This window comes from Myotis lucifugus, unplaced genomic scaffold, assembly GCF_000147115.1.
Source record: "Myotis lucifugus unplaced genomic scaffold, Myoluc2.0 scaffold_541, whole genome shotgun sequence".
Classification (NCBI taxonomy): Eukaryota; Metazoa; Chordata; class Mammalia; order Chiroptera; family Vespertilionidae; genus Myotis; species Myotis lucifugus.
In genome coordinates this window covers 302839-327838 of record NW_005871589.1, presented here as the reverse complement: position 1 = coordinate 327838, position 25000 = coordinate 302839, and the positions used below count along the sequence as shown (strand labels likewise).

Here is a 25000-nt window from a genome sequence, read left to right as displayed (position 1 = left end):
TTGTGGTAAAAGGTGAAAATTCCATTAGGCTTTTCATTTTTAGGGAGGAGGTAATTTCTTTGTCCCTTCCATTTATATATTTGATATGAAAACCTTTCTAGAGTTAAGCACAAATCATAGAGGTAATTACTTATTGATGAACCAGGTCTACTCTTCAAGTTAAGGGAAACTTGAAAAGAAAGAGGGGCTTCTCTTTCAGAAAGGCTATCTTATACAAGTTTAATATATTTCTCTTGTGAAGAACCTATTGTTTTAACTGCATTGGTCATTTTCTGGAATACATTTTCTCTGTACAATATCAGTATGATATTTTTATGTTCCCTTATGATTTTATTAATATTTTTTCTATAGCTTTATGATAAGAGTAGAGTATACAATACATATACTATACAAAATATGTGTTAATTGACTGTTACTGGTAATGCTCTGGTCAACAGTAGGCTATTAGTGGTTTTTAGGGAGTCAAAAGTTAGAGGTTGGTGCCCCTAATACCCTCGTTCGTTGTTTAAGAGTCAGCTGTACTTTTAAGCATCATTTCCCTCTGAAAATTTGGTCTCTGGTCTCCTTGAGGATCTCTGGAACAAATTAAGAACCAATATCTAGAGCAGGGGTGGGCAAACTTTTTGACTCGAGGGCCACAATGGGTTCTTAAACTGGACCGGAGTGTTTGTGTGAACTAATATAAATTCAAAGTAAACTAATATAAATTCAAAGTAAACATCATTACATAAAAGGGTACGTTTTTTTTTTGTTTTGTTTTGTTTTGTTTTAGTTTTATTCATTTCACGTAGTTTGCCCACGGCTGATCTAGAGTCACAGGTCAATGCTTTTCTCTCTTATAACCGGTATTCCAGAGAATGTTACTGTTTTGCTTGCCTTCCTGGTTTTTTCTTGGCCCTTTCCCTATTAAGTAAATGTGATAGGATATCTTATTTCCATAGGGAACTTCTCAGATATAAACAGTAATGATTTAATTAAAAAGATTAATCTTCACTTCTGCCTTTGACCCTCTCCCCCAGTCCACATTATTCAAAAATCTGAAAAAATTGCTTTCATCCTAGACGCAAATCCAGATCTCCTTCCCCTAGAAGACGATCTTCCCCTGTCAGGAGAGAGAGAAAGCGCAGTCATTCTCGATCTCCCCGTCACAGAACCAAGAGCCGGAGTCCTTCCCCTGCTCCAGAAAAGAAGGAAAAAACTCCTGAGCTCCCAGAACCATCAGCAAAAATAAAAGAACCTTCAGTACAAGAGGCCACTTCTACTAGGCAAGTACATAAAAATTCATTTATAAATATCACACTTTTAGGTTGTTATTAAGTGAACCCAAATACAATACCTAAGTTTGAAACAAAACTACTTGATTTATTTTTAAAAATTTTTCAATTATTCAGCTTGTAGAAAAAGTCAAAATTGTGTAAGAGAATATAAGTAATATGCCTGGCAGGTGACCACTGCTTTCTTTTGGTTGTATTTTTAAAAAATATTTTATATACTATAACTTGCTTTTTTTTCTTCTTAATATTGTGGCAACCCTGCACTTTAAGAAAATGTATGCAATTAGAATTATTAGTTGCTCTCACTAGATTTCACTGATCTTTTGGAGCTCCGGAGAAGTCTTCACAGATTTTGAAAATTTCTTAAAAATTTTTTTATTGATTTTTTAGACAGGAAGGGGGAGAGAGAGAAACATCAATCCGCTGCCTCCTGCATGTCCCCTATGGGGGATTGACCCTACAACCTGGACATGTGTCCTGAATGACAATCAAACCCAGCAGCCTTTCGGTGCACAGGATGATGCCCAACCAACTGAGTAGGGCTGAAAACTTTTTTTATTGTTTAAAGTTTTACATATGTCTCCTTTTTCCCCAGTTGACCCCCTACCCCCCACTCCCATCCCCAAGGGCACGCCCCCACCACCCCAGTGTCTGTGTCCAGTGGTTATGCTAATATGCATGCATACAAGTCATTTGGTTGATCTCTCTCACACACACACCCCCACCCATTTGTCTCTGGATCTATTTTTGTTCCTCAGTTTAGGTTGATCATTATATTCCACATATGAGTGAGATCATTTGATACTTTCTCCAGCTGGCTTATTTCGCTTAGCATAATGCTCTCCAGGTCCATCCATGCTGTTGCAAATGGTAAAAGTTCCTTCTTTTTTATAGCAGTGTAGTATTCCATTGTGTAGATAAACATACCACAGTTTTTCTAATCCACTCATCTGCTGATGGGCACTTCCAAATCTTAGCTATGGTAAATTGTGCTGCTATGAACATAGGGGTGCATATATCCTTTCTGATTGGTGTTTCAGGTTTCTTGGGATATATTCCTAGAAGTGGGATTACTGGGTCAAATGGGAGTTCCATTTTTTAACTTTTTGAGGAAACTCCATACTGTCTTCCACAGTGGCTGCACCAGTCTGCATTCCCACCAAAAGTGCACAAGGGTTCCTTTTTCTTCGCATCCTCGCCAGCATTTGCTGTTGGTTGATTTGTTGATGATAGCCATTTTGACAGGCGTGAGATGGTACCTCATTGTTGTTTTGATTTGCATCTCTTGGTTGATTAGTGACTTTGACATGTTTTCATATGTCTCTTGGCCTTCTGTATGTCCTCTTTCGAAAAGTGTCTACTTAGGTCCTTTGCCCATTTTTGTTTGGATCGTTTATCTTTCTTTTGTTAAGTTGTATGAGTTCTCTGTCAATTTTGGAGGTTAGACCCTTATTTGAAATATCATTGGCAAATATGTTCTCCCATGCAGTGGGCTTTCCTGTTATTTTGTTGATGGTTTCTTTTGCTGTGCAGAAGCTTTTGATGTAGTCCATTTGTTTATTTTCTCCTTAGTCTCCATTGCCCTAGGAGCTTATCAGTAAAGGTACTGCTACAACATATGTCTGATATTTTGCTGCCTATGGAATCTTCTAAGATTTTTATGGTTTCCCGTCTTACATTTACGTCCTTTAGCCATTTTGAGTTTGTTTTTGTGTATGATGTAAGTTGGTGATCTAGTTTCATTTTTTTTGCATGTATCTGACCAAATTTCCCAGCACCATTTATTGAAGAGACTGTCTTGACTCCATTGTATGCTCTTGCCTCCTTTGTCAGGTATTAGGGCTAAAAACTTTTTACAAAGATAAATAACTTCCATTTAAAATATGACTTAAGCCTGGCTGACGTAGCTCAGTGGTTGAGCATCAGCCTATGAACTAGGAGGTCATGGTTCAATTCCTGGTCAGGGCACATGCCCAGGTTGTGGGCTCGATCCCAAGTGTGGAGCATGTAGGAGGCAGCTGATCAATAATCCTCTCTCATCATTGATGTTTCTATCTCTCTTTCCCCCCTCCCTTCCTCTCTGAAATCAATAAAAATATAAAAGAAAATATGACTTAGGAGTCTGAGTAGAAGAGGGGGAAAATAAATCTGTGGGGGTTTTTTTCTTCCATAGTGATATCCTGAAAGTTCCCAAGCCTGAACCTGTACCAGAGCCTAAAGAACCTACTCCGGAGAAAAATTCCAAAAAAGAAAAGGAAAAGGAGAAGACCCGACCAAGATCTCGGTCACGTTCCAAATCAAGATCCCGGACACGTTCTCGCTCTCCTTCTCATAATCGACCTAGACGGCGCCATAGATCCAGATCAAGGTGATTTGTGGCTTTAGGATCTGCACAGAGCTTAGGTTTTATGTGCTATTCTCCTAGATAGGGTTAGGTAACTATTTCTTTCTTCCTTCCTTTCTTTTTTAATTTTATTGATTTCAGAGAGCAAGGGAGAGGGAGATGCCCTAGCTGGTTTGGCTCAGTGGATAGAGCGCCGGCCTGCGGACTGACGGGTCCCAGGTTTGATTCCGGTCAAGGGCACATGCCTGGGTTGCGGGCTCGATCCCCAGTGTGGGGGGATTCACTTATCATTGATGTTTCTCTCTCTCTCCCTCTCCCTTCCTCTCTGAAATTAATTTTTAAAAAAATTTAAAAAAGAAAAGAAACATCAGTGGTGAGAGAGAATCATTGATTGGCTGCCTCCTACAAGCCCCACACTGGGAATCGAGCCCTGACCGGGGATCAAACCGTGACCTTCTGGTTCATAGGTCAACACTCAACCACTGAGCCATGCCAGCCAGGATAGGTAACTAGTTTCGAAGCAATAGAAAACATTTAGTAAAATGTTATTCTTTGGGTTTACAGAGAGAATTTGAGGACAGTTTACACCATAAAAATCTCTACATAAATGGAATTATATCCTATGAAATATTTTTGAAAATATAGCTATTGAGAAAACTATGTCAAACAGATTATTTTGTGTTCCTGATTTATTCAGGCCCTAATTTTTTTGTTATGGCAGATCATACTCACCTAGAAGGCGGCCAAGCCCAAGAAGGCGTCCATCTCCTCGAAGAAGAACTCCACCAAGACGAATGCCTCCTCCACCAAGGCATAGAAGGAGTAGATCTCCAGTGAGACGGTGAGCTTTCTTTTCTTTTTTTAATTTGAAATTGTTAGGTGTATGGAAGTGGACCATACGTTTATTTTAGGCTAATCTTTATATTAGTGTCCCCTTGGAAGAAAGAACTCATGTGTGATAGGTAATGTCTTCCAGAGAGCCTATCTCATTTGAGGTGTGCTGTTATTTGCAATGAAAAATAATGCTAGTCTATTGTTGGAAAATAAAAAAGAAGAAATTTATCATTTTTTTTAAATTGTTGAATTCTTTATTGTGAAGGTATTACATATGCGCCCCTTTTCCCCCATTAACCCCCTCCAGCCCACCCCGCCCCCTACCATCTTATTGATACCTCTTGTTAAGGTATCCTTTCAGGCCCCACCAAGAAATCTTATGAAGTAACGAAATTAGTCACCTAACCTCTTTTTTTGGATTTTAGTTACCACTGGCTTCTGAACAGTAGATGACAACAAAGCCAGTAAGCTGCTTTTACCAGTATTAAAATAATCTATTTGCGTTAATTATACTTTTATTTATTTATTTTTAAGTCCTCACCCAAGGACATCCTTATAAAGATTCCAGGAGAAAGAGAGAAGCAGCAATGTGAGAGAGAAGCATCGATCAGTTCTTTTTTTGCATGTGCTCTCAGTGGGAATTGAGCCCACTTAACTAACTGAGCCACTCCAGCCGGGCATATACTTTTATATTTTTTAAATGTTTTTTTGTTTGTTTTGTTTTGCTTTTTGTCCTTACTGAAATGAGTACTTAGTATAAACAATTCAAACAGAAATAAAAATAAAAATTACCCAGCCCTGGCCAGTGGCTCAGTTGGTTAGAGCCTCGTCATGATGTGCCAGGGTTGTGGGTTTGATCCTCAGTTAGGACACATACAGTAATTAAACAACATGCATTACTAAGTGGAACAACAAATCTATGTTTCTCTCTCTCTCTTTACCCATAATCCCATTCCATAGATAAAACCTTTTAGCAGTTTGGTGTCTGGTTATTTTTTAAGAGACTGGACATTAAAGAAACCCTGTTAATACACAATGTTCTATTTTTTTAAATCTTAAAGTTGGCACAAAGTAAAATGTTTGACCTATCAATTTTAACAAAAAGATTGTTGCTGCCCTAACCGGTTTAGCTCAGTGGATAGAGCGTCGGCCTGCGATCTAAAGGGTCCCAGGTTCGATTCCGGTCAAGGGCATGTACCTTGGTTGTGGGCACATCCCCAGTAGGGGGTGTGCAGGAGGCAGCTGATTGATGTTTCTCTGTTTCTAACTCTTCCTCTCTGTAAAAAATCAATAAAATATATTTTTTAAAAAAAGATTGTTGCTGTATTGTCCAAAATAGAGTCCTGGTGCACTGATAGCAAAGTTCTGTGCCTTCTTGGCAATCAGTGCATTCATGTGTTTTTAGAAGGAACTCTGATGGTTATGCTTCAGATTATACTCGGGACAGAATTTTTTGTGTTTGAATCTTTTAAGGTTGTTTTCAGGGGACCGAATCAAGTTGGAAATAAAGAGAGGGAACAATAAGCTCCATAATTTTTGCTGTTCCTGCAAACTGAGGGTTTTTAGAATCCCATAGTTTTTTAAAAGATAATATTTTTCTGTGGGGATGAGTTGTCAAGGTAAATTGAACCATTTTTATAACCATTAAAAATTATAGGATTAATGTTACTGTTGATAAATGAGACTGATATAAATGGTCAGGCAGTTTAAGCATCACACTTCTAAAATTGATTTCTCAGGAGAAAAGTAATACTGGTGCTTTCTATTTCTAGTACAGGATTAGTGGAAACAGCTAATTTTTATATTGGAGTTTTGCAAACAGCATGTTTTATTAATTGAGCCATTTAGCAATCAAAATATTTTGCAGATTGTGTAAGATTCCCTTTCAGGTAGTTTTTATCTCACACTTAAGGTAGGGTTTCTTTTTTTCAGGTTCTCAGGAATTCTTCTGCCAAAGGTGAATTCTGCAGGTACACATAATTGCAACAGAACTTAACACAAATTTTGCCGCAGAATTCGAGAGACCCCTGCTTCTAAGTTTATGTAGCTAAATGAATTCCTTATCTTTCGCATCTCTTTAAAAATGCATCTAAAGGTTGCTTGACATTGTTACTAAATGGAAAATACTTTGCCACCGGAACATTGTATGCAAACTCCAAAGCACTGATATCATTCCTAAGGAAGAATGAGACTGGTTAGTTACGTTATTAGCACTCAGCATATTTTATAACTGGAAAGACAACTCAAACATACATTTATCAGAATAATTTCTTTCTTCATAGTTAGTCTTTAGCTGTTACCTGTGGTAGGTTATGGTTTTGTTTCCTATTTTTAAAACTCATTATCTGCTTAGCTACATAAACTCAAAAGTTGGATAAAAATAGCTGCATTTTTGTATAAACTGTACATAACCTTTGTAAATGTGCAGTTACTGAGTATGAACACTTTATTCCACAGAAGAAGGCGTTCATCAGCATCCTTGTCTGGAAGTAGTTCATCCTCTTCTTCGTCTCGTTCCCGGTCACCGCCAAAGAAGCCTCCTAAGAGGACATCCAGCCCCCCTCGAAAAATGCGTAGGTTGTCTCCCTCAGCAAGTCCTCCAAGGCGAAGGCATAGGCCATCACCTCCGGCAACTCCTCCGCCAAAAACTCGTCATTCCCCGACACCCCAGCAGTCAAACCGGACAAGAAAAAGTCGTGTTTCTGTCTCTCCTGGGAGAACTTCAGGTAAAGGTAAAAATCAAACAAATAAACATATCCTTTCTTCATTTACTTATGAATTGCTTGTCAGTTGTTGGTCACCCCTTTCACCTTTCAAAGTATGAAGTTTCTGGGTAGTATTTGTCTGTGGTGTTTGTAAATTGCTCAGAGGTCCGTTCACCTTTTCTTTCCTGCTTTAAGTTCTTGAGATTTGTTGTAATAGACTTTACATGTGTTTTGTTTTTAGCAATGCCCTCTGGCATTGTGTAGGTAGAGAAATAAATTATTAGTCGGTGCTGTTTGATTTTGGGTAACATCAAAGTTGAGTCATCATGATAAGGGATCATTGTATTACTATGAGATCAATTAACTCCCCAAGCCCTGAAGATTTTTTTGTTTGAGGACTTCATATTCTTTTTAATTATTTTCTTGGCCACATTGTGCTCTCTAAGGAAGGACATGGTGTCCTCTTAAAAGCTGATTTGTTTTTTAAATTTAGGCTCTAGGCAGGGTTCTTGCGTTTTGTTCTTGCTTTATTCTGTAGATTGATTTCTGAGGAATTTATGATCTGTGATCCTGCCAGGCAAGTAGAATATTGACTGTGTTAGTCTTGAGTGAAGGTTGTGGTCTATTGGGGTTTGTTCCTTTAGTATTAAATACACACTATAGGATCTATTTGAATGGAATCGGGCCTTGGTGCTTAGGGTCAGAATAAGACACCTGAAAGGTGAGTAGTGGTGGAGGGGGGAAATCTAAAAAGAGGCTATAGTAATTTGGATTTTAAGGAGCAACATGTCACTTTGCAAAAACACATCAAGTTATGATTTTTCTGTTTGCATCATATAGCCAAAGGGTAATAAGTGTACCTGAACAGAAGGACTGCATCCCTGTTAAAATAGGTTAATTATTAAGAATTAGTAGTTACCTTTGAAAAATCTTCATAGGTACGAACTGCTTGTGTTTTGATATATTATTGCGGGGAGCAGGCTGCTGCTTTTCAGAAACAAGTCGCAGTGAATATGTACATAAGCAAGAAATAGGTCATGGTGGAGACAAAGGACTAGTTCTATTCCTATGGATTCTGGGACCTAGCCAAAGAGACGTTCTGTGATCATTGTAGTCAGAGGCTGCCTTGTGACCACTGAAGCTGAATACTGGTTCTTACTACTTGGGAATAACTTTATGGTAACATGATCCTAGTCATCTGTGATGAAATTTCAGAGCTAGAAATAATTTTAGAGATTGTCATCAAGAAATAGGTTCTCAGGTTAAGTGATTTGGTGAGGGTCAGCCAACCTGGACTGGAATTTGGGTTCTCATTTCCAGTTAAAAAATGTATACTTGGTCAAACTCTCCTACTCCAAAATGCTTGTTTTGATTTCTGGAGGAGGGGAATGGAGGGCAGGGTGAAATTCTTTGGCTTCTGTACACCTGGTACCATGATTTCAGAAATTCCTTTTTTTGCAGTCTTCATGGCTAATACGAGCAATGACATCGAAATGTAATAGGCTTTACTTTTGTAATTCATATAGTAGTCACCAATCAGGGCTTTCAATGAAGGTTCTGTTATTGATGATGGGCAAATGGAGTGGGAGAGAGGCAGGAAAAGTATTTTGGGAGATTTAAGAGGTAAATTATTTGGAATATAATGTAATCAATGGCATGTCATAGTTAAAGTGGTATCTTAGAACAAAAAGAAGTGCTTTGAAATCAGTGGGATAGTTAATTATGTTTACCAGAGGATCTATACCTGTGGTAATGGAAGTTTTTTTTATTATTAAACTTATTGGGGTTACATTGATTAATACAATTATATAGGTTTAAGGTGTACAATTTATAAGACACCATCTGTGTATTATATTGTGTGGTCACTGCCCCAAATCATGTCTCTTTCCGTCACCATTTATCCCCCCACTACCCTCTCCTGTCTCCTCCCATTCGCATGTGGTGAATTCATAGGGACTGCTGAAATAAATTCCAAATACTGGTTTTTCAATTGACTTAGAAGATTTCTGACTTCATACTAGAATGATTTTTGCCCCTTGAATACAAAAAATAAAAACATTTGGATGGATAAAATCTCATCTGGGCAAACCTCAATGGGACATTAACATTATAATATTAGTAATATTCTGATTCAGTCAGTCATTGAACCAGAGTAGGAGTATATAATGTATACTTGTCTAATGGTGACTATATTAACAATAATTAAGGACTACTTTAGCTAAGCCATTTAGATTGAGTTAGGAAAAACTCCAAGTGCATATTTTTTCAGGAAAAAATGTAAATAATGTATGGTTAAATTTGTATTATTTACTAAGTAGGGAGTTGCCAGCCATCTTCCAAATACAACCACGCTTTTAATGTTTCCTAGGGGAAAATACATTCTGACATCCACATTTTGGAACCCAGTTTTCCAAGGTGGTAACTTAAACATGTGGGTTTGTAGATAACGGGTTGTCTATAAAATCTTTTACAAGCATTGAAGATAAACTGACACTTAAAAATGGGGAAGCCCTGGCCAGTGTGACTCATTTGGTAGAGTGACATCCCATGCACCAAAAGGTTGCTGGTTCAATTTCTAGTCAGGGTGTATACGGGAAGCAACCGAGCAACCGATCTCTCTCTCACTCTCTCTCTCCCTTCCTCTCTCACTCACTTTTTCTCCCCCTCCCCCTTTTCCTCCCTCTCAAAAAAAAAAATCAATAAAAACATTTTTTAGAAATGGGCAATACTAAACAGGAAAAAAAAAGCCTCATATCCCTAAACATTTTTAAGCCTTTCTATTTTATTTATTTGAATTTATTAAAATACAGGTTTTAAATGCACTTATAGTGCTATCATATTTCACGATAACTAATTAGGTGTTAATCATTCTTTACCCAGTCCATCAGTTTGACCAAAAAGCTTATTAGGTAGAATCATTAATAAAACGTTGGTTGTTTTATTTTTTTAACATTTATTTATTGATTTTAGAGAAAGATAGCAAGGGGGAGAGAGAGAGAAACATTGATTTATTGTTCCACTTCTTTATATGTTCATTGGTTGATCTTGTATGTGCCCTGATAGAAGATTGAACCTGCAACCTTGGAATATTGGGATGACCCTCTAATCAACTACTTGGCCAAGGCTCAAGTGCTGGTGGTTTTAAAAGTATAGTGGTGAATTCTTTAGTTTGACTACTTTAGCAGAGATTTTATTGCTTTTTTATGTATTTATTATTAATTATTATTTTAAATATATTTTTATTGATTTCTGAGAGTAAGAGAGAGGGAGAGATAGAAACATCAATGGTGAGAGAGAATCATAGATCGGCTGCCTCCTGCACACTCCCTACTGGGGATCGAGCCCGCAAACCCAGGCATGTGCCCTTGATTGGAATCGAACCTGGGACCCTTCAGTCTGCAGGCTGATGCCAAACCGGCTAGGACTTAATTGTTGATTTCGATCACTAGTTCTCTTAAGTTACTGCCCTTTGAATAAGTCTTGATAGAATTCTGAATATGAGTGTTTGTTAAATGAAATGTATCTGTATCCTAGGTCAAACATCCCATGGTAATTGCTTTAAATTAAAAAACAAACAAACAGTTGTAAAGGTCCTGAGGGGGATCATATTGTCTTCAAGTTTAGTTCTTACAGTAATGTCAAATGATGTTCAGGTTAATCTATAAGATTAATAGTTATAACTCTCTATACTTTTAAGTTGAAGCAATGGGTGGCTATTATAGACAGAAGTAGTAGTTGTTGAAAATTAAAGCCTGTATCCAGAAATAGAGTGTTAGGGTCAGATCCTAGTTCACTTAATTTATCCTTATGACTTCAAGGTTAGTTGTATTTAAACGTCACACCTCTCGTAAAAAGGAGGGGGACTGTGATATTAGCAACAGTACTTAACATAGCAAACATACAAAAGGTAGTTGCTATAATAATTTTCCTTGCAATTGGAAAAAGGTAAGTTGGATAATTCATAAGTACCCACAGCTCTCCTACTACTATGGTTATATTTCAGAGCTGCAGCTGCTTTTTTTTTTTAACCTCCCTTTGAGCTTTAGAAAGAACCTTGCAACCTTCATGTTTAATTATTTTCACTATTGTGAAGGTCTACTTTTTTTTATAGGTAGTTTAAAATCCCTCGTGCTATTGTGAGGGTTATATATGCTCTATGTACATAAAGAACCTACAGCCTCTTGGGTGGCTAGTTTATTCCTCCTCTTCAGACCAAATATCTTTTTCTGAAAATTTCAGCAGATAAAAATTTTTAATTACCTACTTACTGAACCTACTCATAGTGGGTGTTTGAAAGCTTTTGTGTTGATGAGGCCACCTTAGAATGTTTTAAGTTGTGAGGTGGCACACAGAGGTTTACTGAGTTGATGTTACACATAGCATAAAGCTTGTTCTACTCAGAAACAGCTCCCAATTTCTCTAAACTATTGTTTCTTTTGGGTGAACCTCAAGATTCTAAATCATTATTAGGGCTTTTTTTTTTTTTTTTAAATATATTTTATTGATTTTTTACAGAGAGGAAGGGAGAGAGATAGAGAGTTAGAAACATCGATGAGAGAGAAACATCGATCAGCTGAAACATCGACCAGCTGCCTCCTGCACATCTCCCACTGGGGATGTGCCCGCAACCAACGAACCTGGGACCTTTCAGTCCGCAGGCCGACGCTCTATCCACTGAGCCAAACCGGTTTTGGCCGAGCCAAACCGGTTTCGGCAGTACTAAAAATTCTTGCTTCTACTTCAGGTACTGCCCAGGTGATGACAAAGTCCTTACAGAAATTTTGTAATTTTCTGTAAATTCTTTATGAGAATAGTCACCCCATTTTTGTATTAACATGTTCTGTGAAGCTTTGTTTTGTTTTCTTTTTATAAGTGGTTTTTTTCTGTACTCTTTCTAGTGACAAAACATAAAGGTACTGAGAAAAGAGAGTCCCCTTCACCAGCACCCAAGCCTAGAAAAGTAGAGTTATCTGAATCAGGTAAGTTCTGTGTGTATGTTTGTTTTAAGATGAATTCTGTTTGTAGCACATTTGATTAATCCCTTCTGGTTAAAGATTAACTACAGGATATTAGTTGTTAAGAGCTAGGACTCTGAAGTAACACGAACCTAGTTTGAATCCCAGACTCCACTCTTTAACTGCTTTTTGTTTGTTTAATTACTTAATTTATCTTAGCCTCATTTCTTTCACATCTGCAATGTGGATAGCAGTATCATCCTTTAGGTTCTTTTTAAATTTATTTTTAGAGAGGGAGAGAGAGAGAAACATTGATGTGAGAGCAAAACATCAATCGGCTGCCTCCTTCACACCTCCTACTGGGTATGTGCCCTGACCAGGAATCGAACCCGCAAACTTTCGGTGCATGTTATGACGCCCATCCAACTGAGCCACATTGGCCAGGACTAAAGAAGTTTATTTTTATTACATTTGGTGGTGATGGTTTAAATCAGCATTTAAGTTGGCGTTTTGAGCTTTTCCTTCTTTGTAAAAAAAAAAATGTGTGTGTGTGTGTGTGTGTGTGTGTGTGTGTGTGAGTCAGATAAAGGTTTAAGAGACCTTTTTCCTATTCGAATATGTTACATTTGGTTTAAGAGACCTTTTTCCTATTCGAATATGTTACATTTTCTGTATGCATAACTAAAGAAACACTTTCTAAATGCATCCATCTTTCAGAAGAAGATAAAGGTGGCAAAATGGCTGCAGCAGATTCTGTGCAGCAGAGACGCCAATACAGACGATTTTTCTTCCTGCATTTCCTAATTTAAAAATACTTAAGATATGCATGTCCCATGTAATACTTTCAACAATAAAGAATTATATATATGTAATATATATGTTACATAGCATAAAGCTTCATATATATATGAAGATACGCATGTCCCTCAGGATAGCGAGTATATGTAGGAGAAATATGTTTGTACCTACATAGAAATAAAGTAATTGATCCTTTTTAAAAAAAACAGAATTTATTTATGTTGTTATAGATTTCAGAGAGGAAGGGAGAGAGAGAGAGAAGCATCAATGATGAGAGAAAATCATTGATTGGTAGGGATCGAGCCTGCAATCCGGGCATGTGCCCTTGAGCAGGACCAATGCTCTATCCATTGAGCCAAACCAGCTAGGGCAAAGTAATTAATCTTTAGACTAGTGATGGCAAACCTTTTGAATTCGGCATGTCAGCATTTTGAAAAACCCTAACTTAACTCTGGTGCCGTGTCACATATAAAAATTTTTTGATATTTGCAACCATAGTAAAACAAAGACTTATATTTTTGATATTTATTTTATATATTTAAATACCATTTAACAAAGAAAAATCAACCCAAAAAATGAGTTCACGTGTCACCTCTGACATGCGTGTCATAGGTTCGCCATCACTGCTTTACCAGGGGTCCTCAAACTACGGCCCGCGGGCCACATGCAAATACAAATATTGTATTTGTTCCCGTTTTGTTTTTTTACTTCAAAATATGATTATGTGCAGTGTGCATAGGAATTTGTTCATAGTTTTTTTTTTTAAACTATAGTCCGGCCCTCCAACGGTCTGAGGGACAGTGAACTGGCCCCCTGTTTAAAAAGTTTGAGGACCCCTGCTTTAGACACTCCATCCACTTAGATTCAGAAAATGTGGACAGACTTTTAAGCACAGACTTGCTGTAATATTTTGTTTGTTGTGTAATTATAGATTCTGGCTCCTCATCTTCCTCAGAAGAAGAGCGACCCAAGAGGTCCCATGTGAAGAATGGTGAGGTAGGCAGGCGGCGGAGACATTCCCCTTCCCGGAGTGCCTCTCCATCACCTCGAAAACGCCAGAAAGAGGCTTCCCCTCGGTAATGTCTTTTCTTCAGTAGCTTCATTGCTGTGTTCTGTATGATGAAACTTCATAAGTTAAGGGATGGGCTATGGGCTTATTGTAGAATTTGGCTAACTCCATTTCCAGGACAGAAGGAAATGGTCACATTTTGTTGGGTAGGGGGTTGCATTGTTTGGTGATTATTAGCTAATTAATGAGAACTTTGTAAGGTTTATACCACCATGTGATATGTGTGCATGACAAAAAGAATACCAGTTAAATGATAGCATTGATTCCTTTTTAAAAAATATATCTCCATTAGTGATACTTAATGCCATTGAAGTGAATAATTTGGTGAATGGAATTCTTGACATTTGTTTTTCTCCACTGCTCTCAGGATGCAGATGGGAAAGCGATGGCAATCGCCAATGACTAAAAGGTTGGTTAGACACTACTTTGTAACTTAGGATTACATGTCAAAGTTTTAGTGACTTAATTTACTGTTTAGGTAACCTTATTCCATTCCTAGGTACACAATGTGTGGCTGTGGAAAAGGTGCTCAGTTTTAGTTTTTAATTATACTTCTTTACACATCAATATAATGATAGAATTGTATATACTGTTCATTTTAGAGAGTTATTTGAACTTATATTTTTGTGCAGTTAAAGTATTTGTAGTAATAGCACCTCAGATTTAGTGGGGAAGGACTTGATGGTGACACTAGGGAAGGCAAGAAAAACTATGGAGAGGCTTCAAAAAGTGAAAAAGGAATGCAAGGTTTTGGCCTTTGCTCAGTGCTTCCTATGGTAGGAAGGTAGGTTTGCATATTTTCATTGACCCCTTTTTGATTATCAGTGTCTGGGTGACCATGAAACCTAACATTTTAAAGTCAAATCATACCTAGAAATCTTTAATGTAGGCCTATCTCATGCTGAAATAAACAGGCCCGGAAGTAGTAAAGTGAGTTTTTAGAGTTACAAAGTAACAAAGCTAGGTCTTACCTGTGCCATTGACATAGCCCTAGACTATATCTTCACTGGTCTTCTGTTTGCGGAGGTTTAGCTGCCACTTAATTTCTAAGTATTTGTTCTTCCTGAAACTCTCATTGTCTTACTTTGGCTCAGTTTTTGAAGCTATGTTCTTTTAGGTAGTCTCATTAATAAAAGGGTTTTCTTGGAAAGGTTCTTTACAACCAGTCAGCAATGTTTGTAGTGGAGCCTAAGCAGTATATTTGTGCCATGAACGTAACTATTACTTCTCAATTAAAAAATGAAAACCTAAAACAAGATAACTTTAGATCAGCGGTTCTCAACCTGTGGGTCTCGACCCCTTTGGCGGTCGAACGACCCTTTCACAGGGGTCGCCTAAGACCATCCTGCATATCAGATACTTATATTATGATTCATAACAGTAGCAACATTACAGTTATGAAGTAGCAACGAAAATAATTTTATGGTTGCATCACAACATGAGGAACTGTTTTTAATGGGCCAGAAGGTTGAGAACCACTGCTTTAGATGCTAGGGCAGCCGTGGGCAAACTATGGCCCGCGGGCCGGATCCGGACCGTTTGAAATGAATAAAACTAAAAAAAAAAAAAGACCGTACCCTTTTATGTAATGATGTTTACTTTGAATTTATATTAGTTCACACAAACACTCCATCCATGCTTTTGTTCCGGCCCTCCGGTCCAGTTTAAGAACCCATTGTGGTCCTCGAGTCCAAAAGTTTGCCCACCCCTGCCTGTGCTAAGGTATTCTGTACCCAGCTGTAATTAACCCTGGCTTCTTTATTCATCAACTTGATAGATTAGTATACTTTACAAAATCAGTTTAGTGGTAAGATTTCTCCCACTCCCCAAATTATGGAACTATTTTCTTTTTTTTTTTTTTTTTTGGAACTATTTTCTTTACTGGAAAAGAGATTTCTCATTACAGTGAAATCAACGCTAATGTTTATTACGCTACACCAGGATGTTTTTGTTTTGTGTATCCACATTTTAAAAGGTACTGCCCTAGCTGGTTTGGCTCAGTGGATAGAGTGTCGGCCTGCAGACTGAAGAGTCCCGGGTTCAATTCCCGTCATGGGCACATGCCCGGGTTTCGGGCTCGATCCCCAGTAGGGAGTGTGCAGGAGGCAGCCGATCCATGATTCTCTCTCATCATTGATGTTTCTATCTCTCTCTCCCTCTCTCCCTTCCTCTCAGAAATCAATAAAAATATATATAAAAAATAAAAGGTACTAAATTATACTAGTAGCCTCAAGTTTAGTGATGTTAGAAATTGCAATCAGGTGTCTGGGATTTAGAGATGTAGAAATAATTAATTGGAATCATGCTTCAATATTTATAGTGTTTTAAGAGGGGAAACACAGCCTGGTTTCATTCATATATATATGAAGTTTAAACAAAAAACAGTAACATTTTTCATGCTCTTAAACACTCGTCTTTGGGGATTGAATACTCCTTTAAATTAAAGGATACGGTATATTGATCATACTTACTGTAGTTGTCACATCTATAACTTTTTACCTCCCATCACCAATGTGGCTAGTGAAATGAGATTGTTCTGAAGACGTCACTGCAGAGATAGCAAGTTGGCCCCTTGTTATGAGACTTGTCTATTCCTAAATGCTTGAGAGGCTAAGGGCTACACATCAAATTGAAACTTACTGAAAACGTTCTCACACAGTTTTTAGGAGGGAAACTTTCTATTCAACAATTTCTACACACATTTGAAGGCTTGGTTTGACATTAGTGTTCAGGGTAACTAGAAAATGCTTAGCTTTTTTTCTTTTAATCCCTGAAATGTGTGCCTTACCAGATCAGTTAAAAAAAACTAGAGCTTTCGGGTCATAGAATCATGTGGTATCAAGATTCCAGTTATAAGTGATTATCAGATTTTTCTGGCAGTTCCTTAGGTTATGCTACTTTGGTTATGGTTTTATTTATTCTCTTTTCAGTTATTTTCTCACATAGAAACACAGGAAACCAGATGAAGGTCATTATTGAAAGGGACCTTTAGTTATTTCATTTTACAAATGAAACTAAGGCGCAGAATAAATATCTCATAGATAGATTCATCTGAGTTCAATTTTAATGAGACTCTTTGTTTAATGTTTTGCAAACAAATTGGGAGAATTTTTAAAAGAGAAGCTACATAATCAGTAAATAGCCTCTTATGCTATTAGGCCTATTGATAGCATATTGGGAGTTCTGGTTTAAGTCATCTCACCCTCAAAGTTTGTGAATATAAACCTTTGCTTTTCTTCTTTTTAAGTCAAAAACCCATTTGAAATCTTCATTACCTGTTGATGAAACAGTACTGTAGTCATCCTATTTCTCTTGGTCCCATAATTCTGATTAACCCTGTTGATAAGTGGCTTCCCCTTTAAAACTGTCCTTTTTTTTGTAATTAATAGTTCAACGCCTACATTTCACTCATCTAAAGCTTATCTGTCTTGATATCTTTGCCTCTTGTAGCTTTTATTTTAAATCTATTCAAAGTGAAGTTTTAGTCCACACAAGGCATAAACAAATACAAATTTTAATTTAATAATTTCAGGATTTTCTCTGGTAACAGGACTCTTCTTAATTTTAAAGGGAACCAAGACCAATAAACTTTAGAAAATATTTCCAGATTCATAGGAAATATGAGGAGCATGGCCTCGAGCTCCTCAGACCTCAAGGACAGCACCAATACTGTTCTGGACAAGAAATTAATTATATTGTTTGGCTACTTGTAATTACAAATTTACCCAAAAGGTGGCACACTGGTTTAGTATATATTTTAATATATCTTTAGGAAGATGGCTATGAATTGATATAATCTGTATATTTCAGATGTGCTTTTATGTTGGTTAAGTGAATTGTTAAGCTCAGCATTGGGTTTATATGGTCCTTACCTGTATTTTAACCAAATCAATCCCAGTGGTAGTTTTAGTGCTCAGACAACTTTTATCCTTTGCCTTTGGGGATAGTGTTTTCAGTTAACAGTATGCAACTCTTGAGCAGTGTACATTTTAAAACTCAAGAATTTGGAGCTATGACACCCAGATTTTAGGCCTTAAGCCACTGATAAGTGTTAAATTCAAAATATCTGTTTTGAACATTAAATTTTTCTAGGCTTCAGTGCAGTTGTTTCTAGTAAGGTATTGGAAAATCACCTTGAGAGTCTTTTCAAAATACACTGGCTAGACCACAGCCCAGACCTGATGAATGCAAAGCTCAGATAAGTTTCCCAGGCGATTCTGGTGTGTGCCAATTTCAAAACAATTCTCTTAAGGATCTGCTTCCAAACTTTTTTCCCTTCATCACGTTAAGAATATTTTATATCATGACCCTGACTACATATTTATATACTGAAACAAAGATTTCATAAAAAATATTTATCCTTACTGCAAGCAACATTCTGATTTTCTATCCTTTAAAAATGGTGGTTCATAACCCCAGGGTCTTGACTAATAGTCTTGAACTCTAATTTGAAAACTACTGCTCTGAGGGATAGAGTAACAGTTGCTGCACTTTGGGTTAATAATGATTGAAATGGTGTCATCTAGATAACTTAATTATAAATGCTACTAACTCAGAATCAACTATAATTCTTTGGTGCAGTGGTCGACGCAGGAGAAGTCCCTCCCCACCACCCACCAGAAGGCGACGTTCTCCCTCTCCTGCTCCACCTCCTCGGCGGCGTAGGTCTCCCACACCGCCACCAAGACGAAGGTATTTTATCGGATATGTTTGTTGGAGTTCATTAGAGCAACTTCGTTTGCTTATTTATCTATATAGTTATTAAGATCATTAAATATCTTTGTTGACAGTATTACAGCTGTCCCCCAATCTCCCCCTTTTTATCCTCTTCCACCCAGCCCCCACCCTACCCAGGCCTTCACCACATTACTGTGGGTCCATCTTTGATGAATCCTTTTTTTTCTTTATTGATTAAGGTATTATATATGTGACCTTATCCCCCTATTGCCCCCACCTCCCCACTCATGCCCTCACCCCCTAGTGTCTGTGTCCATTGGTTATACTTACATGCATGCATACAAGTCCTTTGGTTGATCTCCCCCTGCCACCCTTGATGAATCTTAATTAGAGCACGTTTGAGCCTTTATGATTGAAATAGCTTAGAGTGATATTGCTCAGCCATTCAGAAAACACCACATATATGATTCCATTTATATGAAAAATTCAGAACACAAATCTATAGATACAAAGTGGATTTAGTGGTGTCTAGGTGGGAATGGGGAGTGATAATGGTTATACAACTACAAATATACTAAAAACCATTGAAATGTACACTTTATACTCTTAAAAAATATTTTTTTAAGATATATTTTTAGACAGGAAGGGAGAGAGGGATAGAAACATCAATGATGAGAATCATTGATTGCCTGCCTCCTGCACACCCCCTACTGGGGACCAAGTACACAACCCAGGCATGTACCCTTGACTGGAATCGAACCTGGGACCTTTGATTTTAGAGAGCAAGGGAAAGGAAGAGAGAGAAGCATCAGATTAGAGAGATTCATTGATCAGCTCCCTCTTGCACACCCCCTACTGGGGATTGAGTCCGAACCCTGGGAATGTGCGCTGACCAGGAATTGAACCTTGACCTTTTGGTTCATAGGTCAACGCTCAACCACTGAGCCACAAGGGGTGGGCAAAATGTACACTTTAAATAGCTCGCTTTTATGGTATCTGAGTCACATCGATACAGAGAAGTCAATTTAAAGGTAGGAACACTATTTAATATGGGGCAAAAGTAGGTTTACAGTTGTTTGTGTGGAAAATAATACAAAATTCTGGTTATTGTAGTACTTTATGATAAACAGGAATTTTATTGTGATGTTTTTACTTAAATAAAGATAAAGGTATAGCATTTAAAAAATACTCCCTTTGCCTGGTGCTAGTACAATACACGCAAGTACCTCATTTTATTGCACTCTGCAAATATTGCATTTTCATCAACACTGAGCAAAGATCCACCACCAACAAAAAAAATGGCTCAGATGATGGTGAGCATTTTTTAGCAATAAAATATTTTTAAATAACTGTATATACACTGTTTTTTAAAGAAATGTGCTATTGCACACTTAATAGATTACAGTATGGTATAAGCATAACTTATATGCACTGGGAAACCAATAAATTTATTTTACTTGATTTATTTTTTTTTAAAATATATTTTATTGATTTTTTTACAGAGAGGAAGGGAGAGGGATAGAGAGTTAGAAACATCGATGAGAGAGAAACATCGATCAGTTGCCTCCTGCACACCCCCCACTGGGGATATGCCCACAACCAGGGCACATGCCCTTGACCGGAATCGAACCTGGGACCCTTCAGTCTGCAGGCCGACGCTCTATCCACTGAGCCAAACCGGTGAGGGCTTACATGATTTATTGCAATATTTGCTGTATTGCAATGATAGGAAACAGAATCCGAAGTATCTGAGATGTGCCTATATTGCCATGATTACTGGTTAGTTTTCTTTGTATACTATTTCTTGTTGGACCTTCCAGCTTAATGATGTATTTTTCCTATAGGACTCCTTCTCCTCCCCCTCGTCGGCGCTCACCTTCCCCAAGAAGATACTCTCCTCCAATACAGAGGAGATATTCTCCTTCCCCACCTCCAAAGAGAAGAACGGCTTCTCCCCCACCCCCTCCTAAACGAAGGGCATCACCATCTCCACCACCAAAGCGTCGTGTCTCCCATTCTCCACCTCCCAAACAAAGAAGCTCCCCAGCCAACAAAAGACGTTCACCTTCATTGTCATCAAAGCATAGGAAAGGGTCTTCCCCAGGCCGATCTACGCGGGAGGTCCGGTCACCACAACCAAACAAACGGCATTCGCCCTCGCCACGGCCTCGAGCTCCTCAGCCCTCCTCAAGTCCTCCACCCGTTCGAGAGGAGCCTCATCATCACCCCAAAGAAGGCAATCCCCATCTCCAAGTACTAGGCCCATTAGGAGAGTCTCCAGGACGCCGGAACCCAAAAAGACAAAAAAGTAAAGATATATTATGCTCTTTGATTAGGAACATTAACTTGCATAGCTCTCTTTATGTTGAAATGCTCCTCTCCTCACCCCCCTTTACTATGAAATTACAGAAAGAATAAGCTGTGAATACAAACTTGTAAAGCAAATTTTGATTACTATTCAGAGAACCTTTTCTGTTTTCAGGATTGTTCCTAATGGCATAAACTAAATGCCATAGGTTTCTTTCTGGTTCTAAACTCTTAAGTGATGAATAGAATATTTCATTTTTGGTGTTTTTTTAAAAATATATATATTTTTATTGATTTCAGAGAAGAAGGGAGAGGGAGAAAGAGATAGAAACATCAGTGATGAGAATCATTGATCGGCTGCCTCCTGCACGCCCCCTACTGGGGATTGAGCCTGCAGCCTGGGCATGTGCCCTTGACTGGAATCACACCCGGGACTCTTCAGTCCACACGCCGACACTCTAGTCACTGAGCCAAACTGGCTAGGGCTAGAATATTCCTTGCATGTCTATGTAAGACTGATAAAAGCAGTCAAGTAAAATACTAGGAATTGGCATTGCTCATTTCATACAGAAAGAATCACTAACAGAATGGAAAGAGGATTGTGAGGCTTGAACTATTTAATACCAGGAGACTTAGATGATATAAATTTGAGTTAAAGTTTGTGACCTAGTTCTATAATGGTAGTTGGTTATTTTCTTTTAGGAAAGATCTCTGTTCTTGGATAATAAATGTTTTGTTTTGTTTTTCCCTTTGTCTAGAGCTGCCTCACCAAGCCCTCAATCTGTAAGAAGAGTCTCATCCTCCCGATCTGTCTCAGGATCTCCTGAGCCAGCAGCTAAAAAACCCCCAGCACCTCCATCTCCTGTCCAGTCTCAGTCACCCTCTACCAACTGGTCACCAGCGGTACCGGTCAAAAAGGCTAAAAGCCCAACACCAAGCCCATCACCGGCGAGGGTATGTGTCTGGTCTGTTTTGGACATCGTTTATAATTGTACTAGAGGCCCAATGCACAAAATTCGTGCAAGGGTAGGCCTTCCTTCCCCCAGCTGCCGGCACCCGGCCCTGCTCCCAACTCGCACCCTGGCCTGGCGCTGCCTGCGTCTGTCACCACCCCCCCAGTTGATTGCCCCTTCGGCCGGTGACCTGGGCCTCCCTCTGTGGGGTGATCCTGGGGCGATGGCGGGGCCCCCTGACCAATCGCATCACACCTGCCTTGGCTGGCCTGGCGCCAGTGCATGTCATAGCGTGGTCATCCGGACAGTTGTTCTGCTGTTCGGTCGATTTGCATATTACACTTTTTTATTATAAATGTGGTCACTTGGAAGCAGAGAACATTTTTTGTCTTTTGTAGCTCAGAGGAGCATTATTTTCTGTGGTTCAGATAGACTTCAAGGAGGTACAAATTAAGTGTTGTTGGTTGCGTCAGCAATCCATTAAAGTACTCTAGCAACCCACTAATTTGTGATATATCTAACACTGTTAAACTCCAGAATCTTGGTGGTTGAGATAGGACTCTTTAGAAAATCTAGAAAAACAGAAAGAAAAAATTGCCCATGGTTCTATTATCTAGGTCAGTGATGGCGAACCTTTTGAGCTCGGTGTGTCAGCATTTTGTAAAACCCTAACTTAACTCTGGTGCCGTGTCACATATAGAAATTTTTTAATATTTGCAACCATAGTAAAACAAAGACTTAGTATTTTTGATATTTATTTTATATATTTAAATGCTATTTAACAAAGAAAAATCAACCAAAAAAATGAGTTTGCATGTCACCTCTAACACACGTGTCATAGGTTCGCCATCACTGATCTAGGTGAAAAACACTTTAGTATTTTTACTGTTTTCTCTAGAGTTTGATACATTTGGGGATGCCTAATTAAGATCATGCAAATCAATGCAATTTTTTTATTTTAGATTGTGCCTATATAAATATGATATTTTTATAAAGGAAAAATGTATATCACAAAGAAGACACTAGACTGCTGGCAGTGGGTTATGTGTTAGGGCAGTGGTCGGCAAACTCATTAGTCAACAGAGCCAAATGTCAACAGTACGACGATTGAAATTTCTTTTGAGAGCCAAATTTTTTAAACTTAAACTATATAGGTAGGTACATTGTTATTAACTTAATTAGGGTATTCCTAAGGCTTAGGAAGAGCCACACTCCAGGGGCCAAAGAGCCGCGTGTGGCTCGCGAGCCGCAGTTTGCTGACCACAGTGTTAGGGAAATGATGAGTGATTTGAGTTTTTCTTCATTGCACTTTAATGCTTTTATTTTTTCAACAGGGGAAATACAGTTGACTCTTGAACTGCACAGGTCCACTTATAAGTGTATTTTTTTTCCTCAATAAATACACGATTGACCATCCATATCCCCCTAGTTTCCCATCAATGAATTCAATTAACTGTGGATCAAAAACAGTATTTTCGATCCACAGTTGGAAGGCTGACTGTAAGCATTGTTTTTTGCCATTTTATCTAAGGGATTTGGTAATCCGTGAATTTTGGTATCCTTGGGGTTCTGGAACCAATCCCTCACGGGTACTGAGAGATGGCTATAATTAAATTTAGGGGGAGTAAAATGTTATTTGTATATTTTTTTAAGTCCTCAAGGTTATGTTTATTGATTATTTTGAGAGAGAAAGAGAGTGATCAATACGTGAGAGACATCAATCTGTTGCCTCCTGTACATGCCCCAACCGGGGATTGAACCCAAAATCTTTTGGTGTCCAGGATGATGCTCCAACCGAGCCATCTGGCCAGCATTATTTGTGGATTTTTTACTTCGAGGGGGGGTTGGTATCCTTTATCCCTGCATTTTTCAAGAGTCAACTGTACATTGTTTCTATAAAAAAAGAAACGTTGAAACCTGTGAAATTCTAGATGGAATGAAAAGTACTTTATTGCTTTATCTAGTCCAGCGGTTCTCAACCTGGGGGTCGCGACCATCGGAAAACACATATAGCATATCAGATATTTACATTATGATTTATAACAGTAGTAAAATTACAGTTATGAAGTAGCAACGAAAATAATTTTATGGTTGGGGGTCACCACAACATGAGGAACTGTATTAAAGGGTCGCAGCATTAGGAAGGTTGAGAACCACTGATCTAGTCTTTGGCAAGCTACATAAGGATAGCATTCTTTCCATAGCTGGTTTGGCTCAGTGGATAGAGTGTCAGCCTATGGACTGAAGGGTCCCAGGTTCAGTTCTGGTCAAGGGCATATGCCCAGGTTGTGGGCTTGATCCTCAGGAAGCGGGTATGCAGGAAGCAGCCCATCAATGATTCTCTTTAATTACTGATGTTTCTAGCTCTCCCTCTCACTTCCTCTCTGAAATCAATTTTTTAAAAAAAAATTTTTTTTTAAAGGGCTTACCCTCAAGCACAACTAGGAGCCTTTGGAGCCCAGAAGCTGACCCAAAAGGGCTCATTTTAAAAGTCGAGCAGATTTGTTTGAAGTCAGATAGTTAACAGGTTCAAGAACCAGAATTCAGCTCAGGCCTGTCTGAGTTCTGAGACTTTTCTTTCTATTGGACATGCCGCTTTTCCTTACATCTGGAGGTTGACCCTGACTCACAGGTAGCTTGTGGTCGGGAAACCTGGTTTAATGTGAAGTTAGTTGGGTAAAATTGTGTAAAAAAAAAGTTTCCCGTCACAGTTCATTCTAGCTCTTAAAATCTGTGTAAAATATCTTTGAAGCCTTGAGACTGGTCCATTTAGTTATTTCCTTGGGAATATAAAAGGTTGAGTTGGCCCTGGCCAGTGTTTCTCAGTGGTTAGGGTGTTGGCCTGCACACCAAAGGCTCATAGGTTCGATTCCCAGTCAGGGGCATGTACCTGTGTTGCAGGTGCGGGAGGCAACCAGATATGTCTCTCTCACATCGATGTTTCTCTCCCTCCCTCCCTTCCTCTCTCTCTGAAAAGCAATTGGGGGGGGGGGGGGGGGGGGAATTGGACAGAAATTTAAAGAATAATTTATTGCTGGTATTTTTCTGGGTTTTCAGAAATCCGACCAAAAAGGGGGGGGGGAA

At 38.5% G+C, this 25000-nt stretch overlaps 1 protein-coding gene across 1 annotated transcript in view; it reads left to right on the top strand.

Moving 5' to 3' along the window:
- The window catches only part of SRRM1 (serine and arginine repetitive matrix 1), a 34012-nt gene that overhangs the window by 7326 nt on the left and 1686 nt on the right, over positions 1 to 25000 (top strand). The window contains 14 exon segments of the mRNA XM_014446484.2: positions 1062 to 1265; positions 3448 to 3642; positions 4340 to 4459; positions 6910 to 7178; positions 12056 to 12136; positions 12830 to 12893; positions 13473 to 13495; positions 13842 to 13986; positions 14347 to 14388; positions 18561 to 18671; positions 20501 to 20859; positions 20862 to 20964; positions 21722 to 21917; positions 24974 to 25000. Of these exon segments, the coding sequence (XP_014301970.1) occupies positions 1062 to 1265; positions 3448 to 3642; positions 4340 to 4459; positions 6910 to 7178; positions 12056 to 12136; positions 12830 to 12893; positions 13473 to 13495; positions 13842 to 13986; positions 14347 to 14388; positions 18561 to 18671; positions 20501 to 20859; positions 20862 to 20964; positions 21722 to 21917; positions 24974 to 25000 (1939 nt within the window).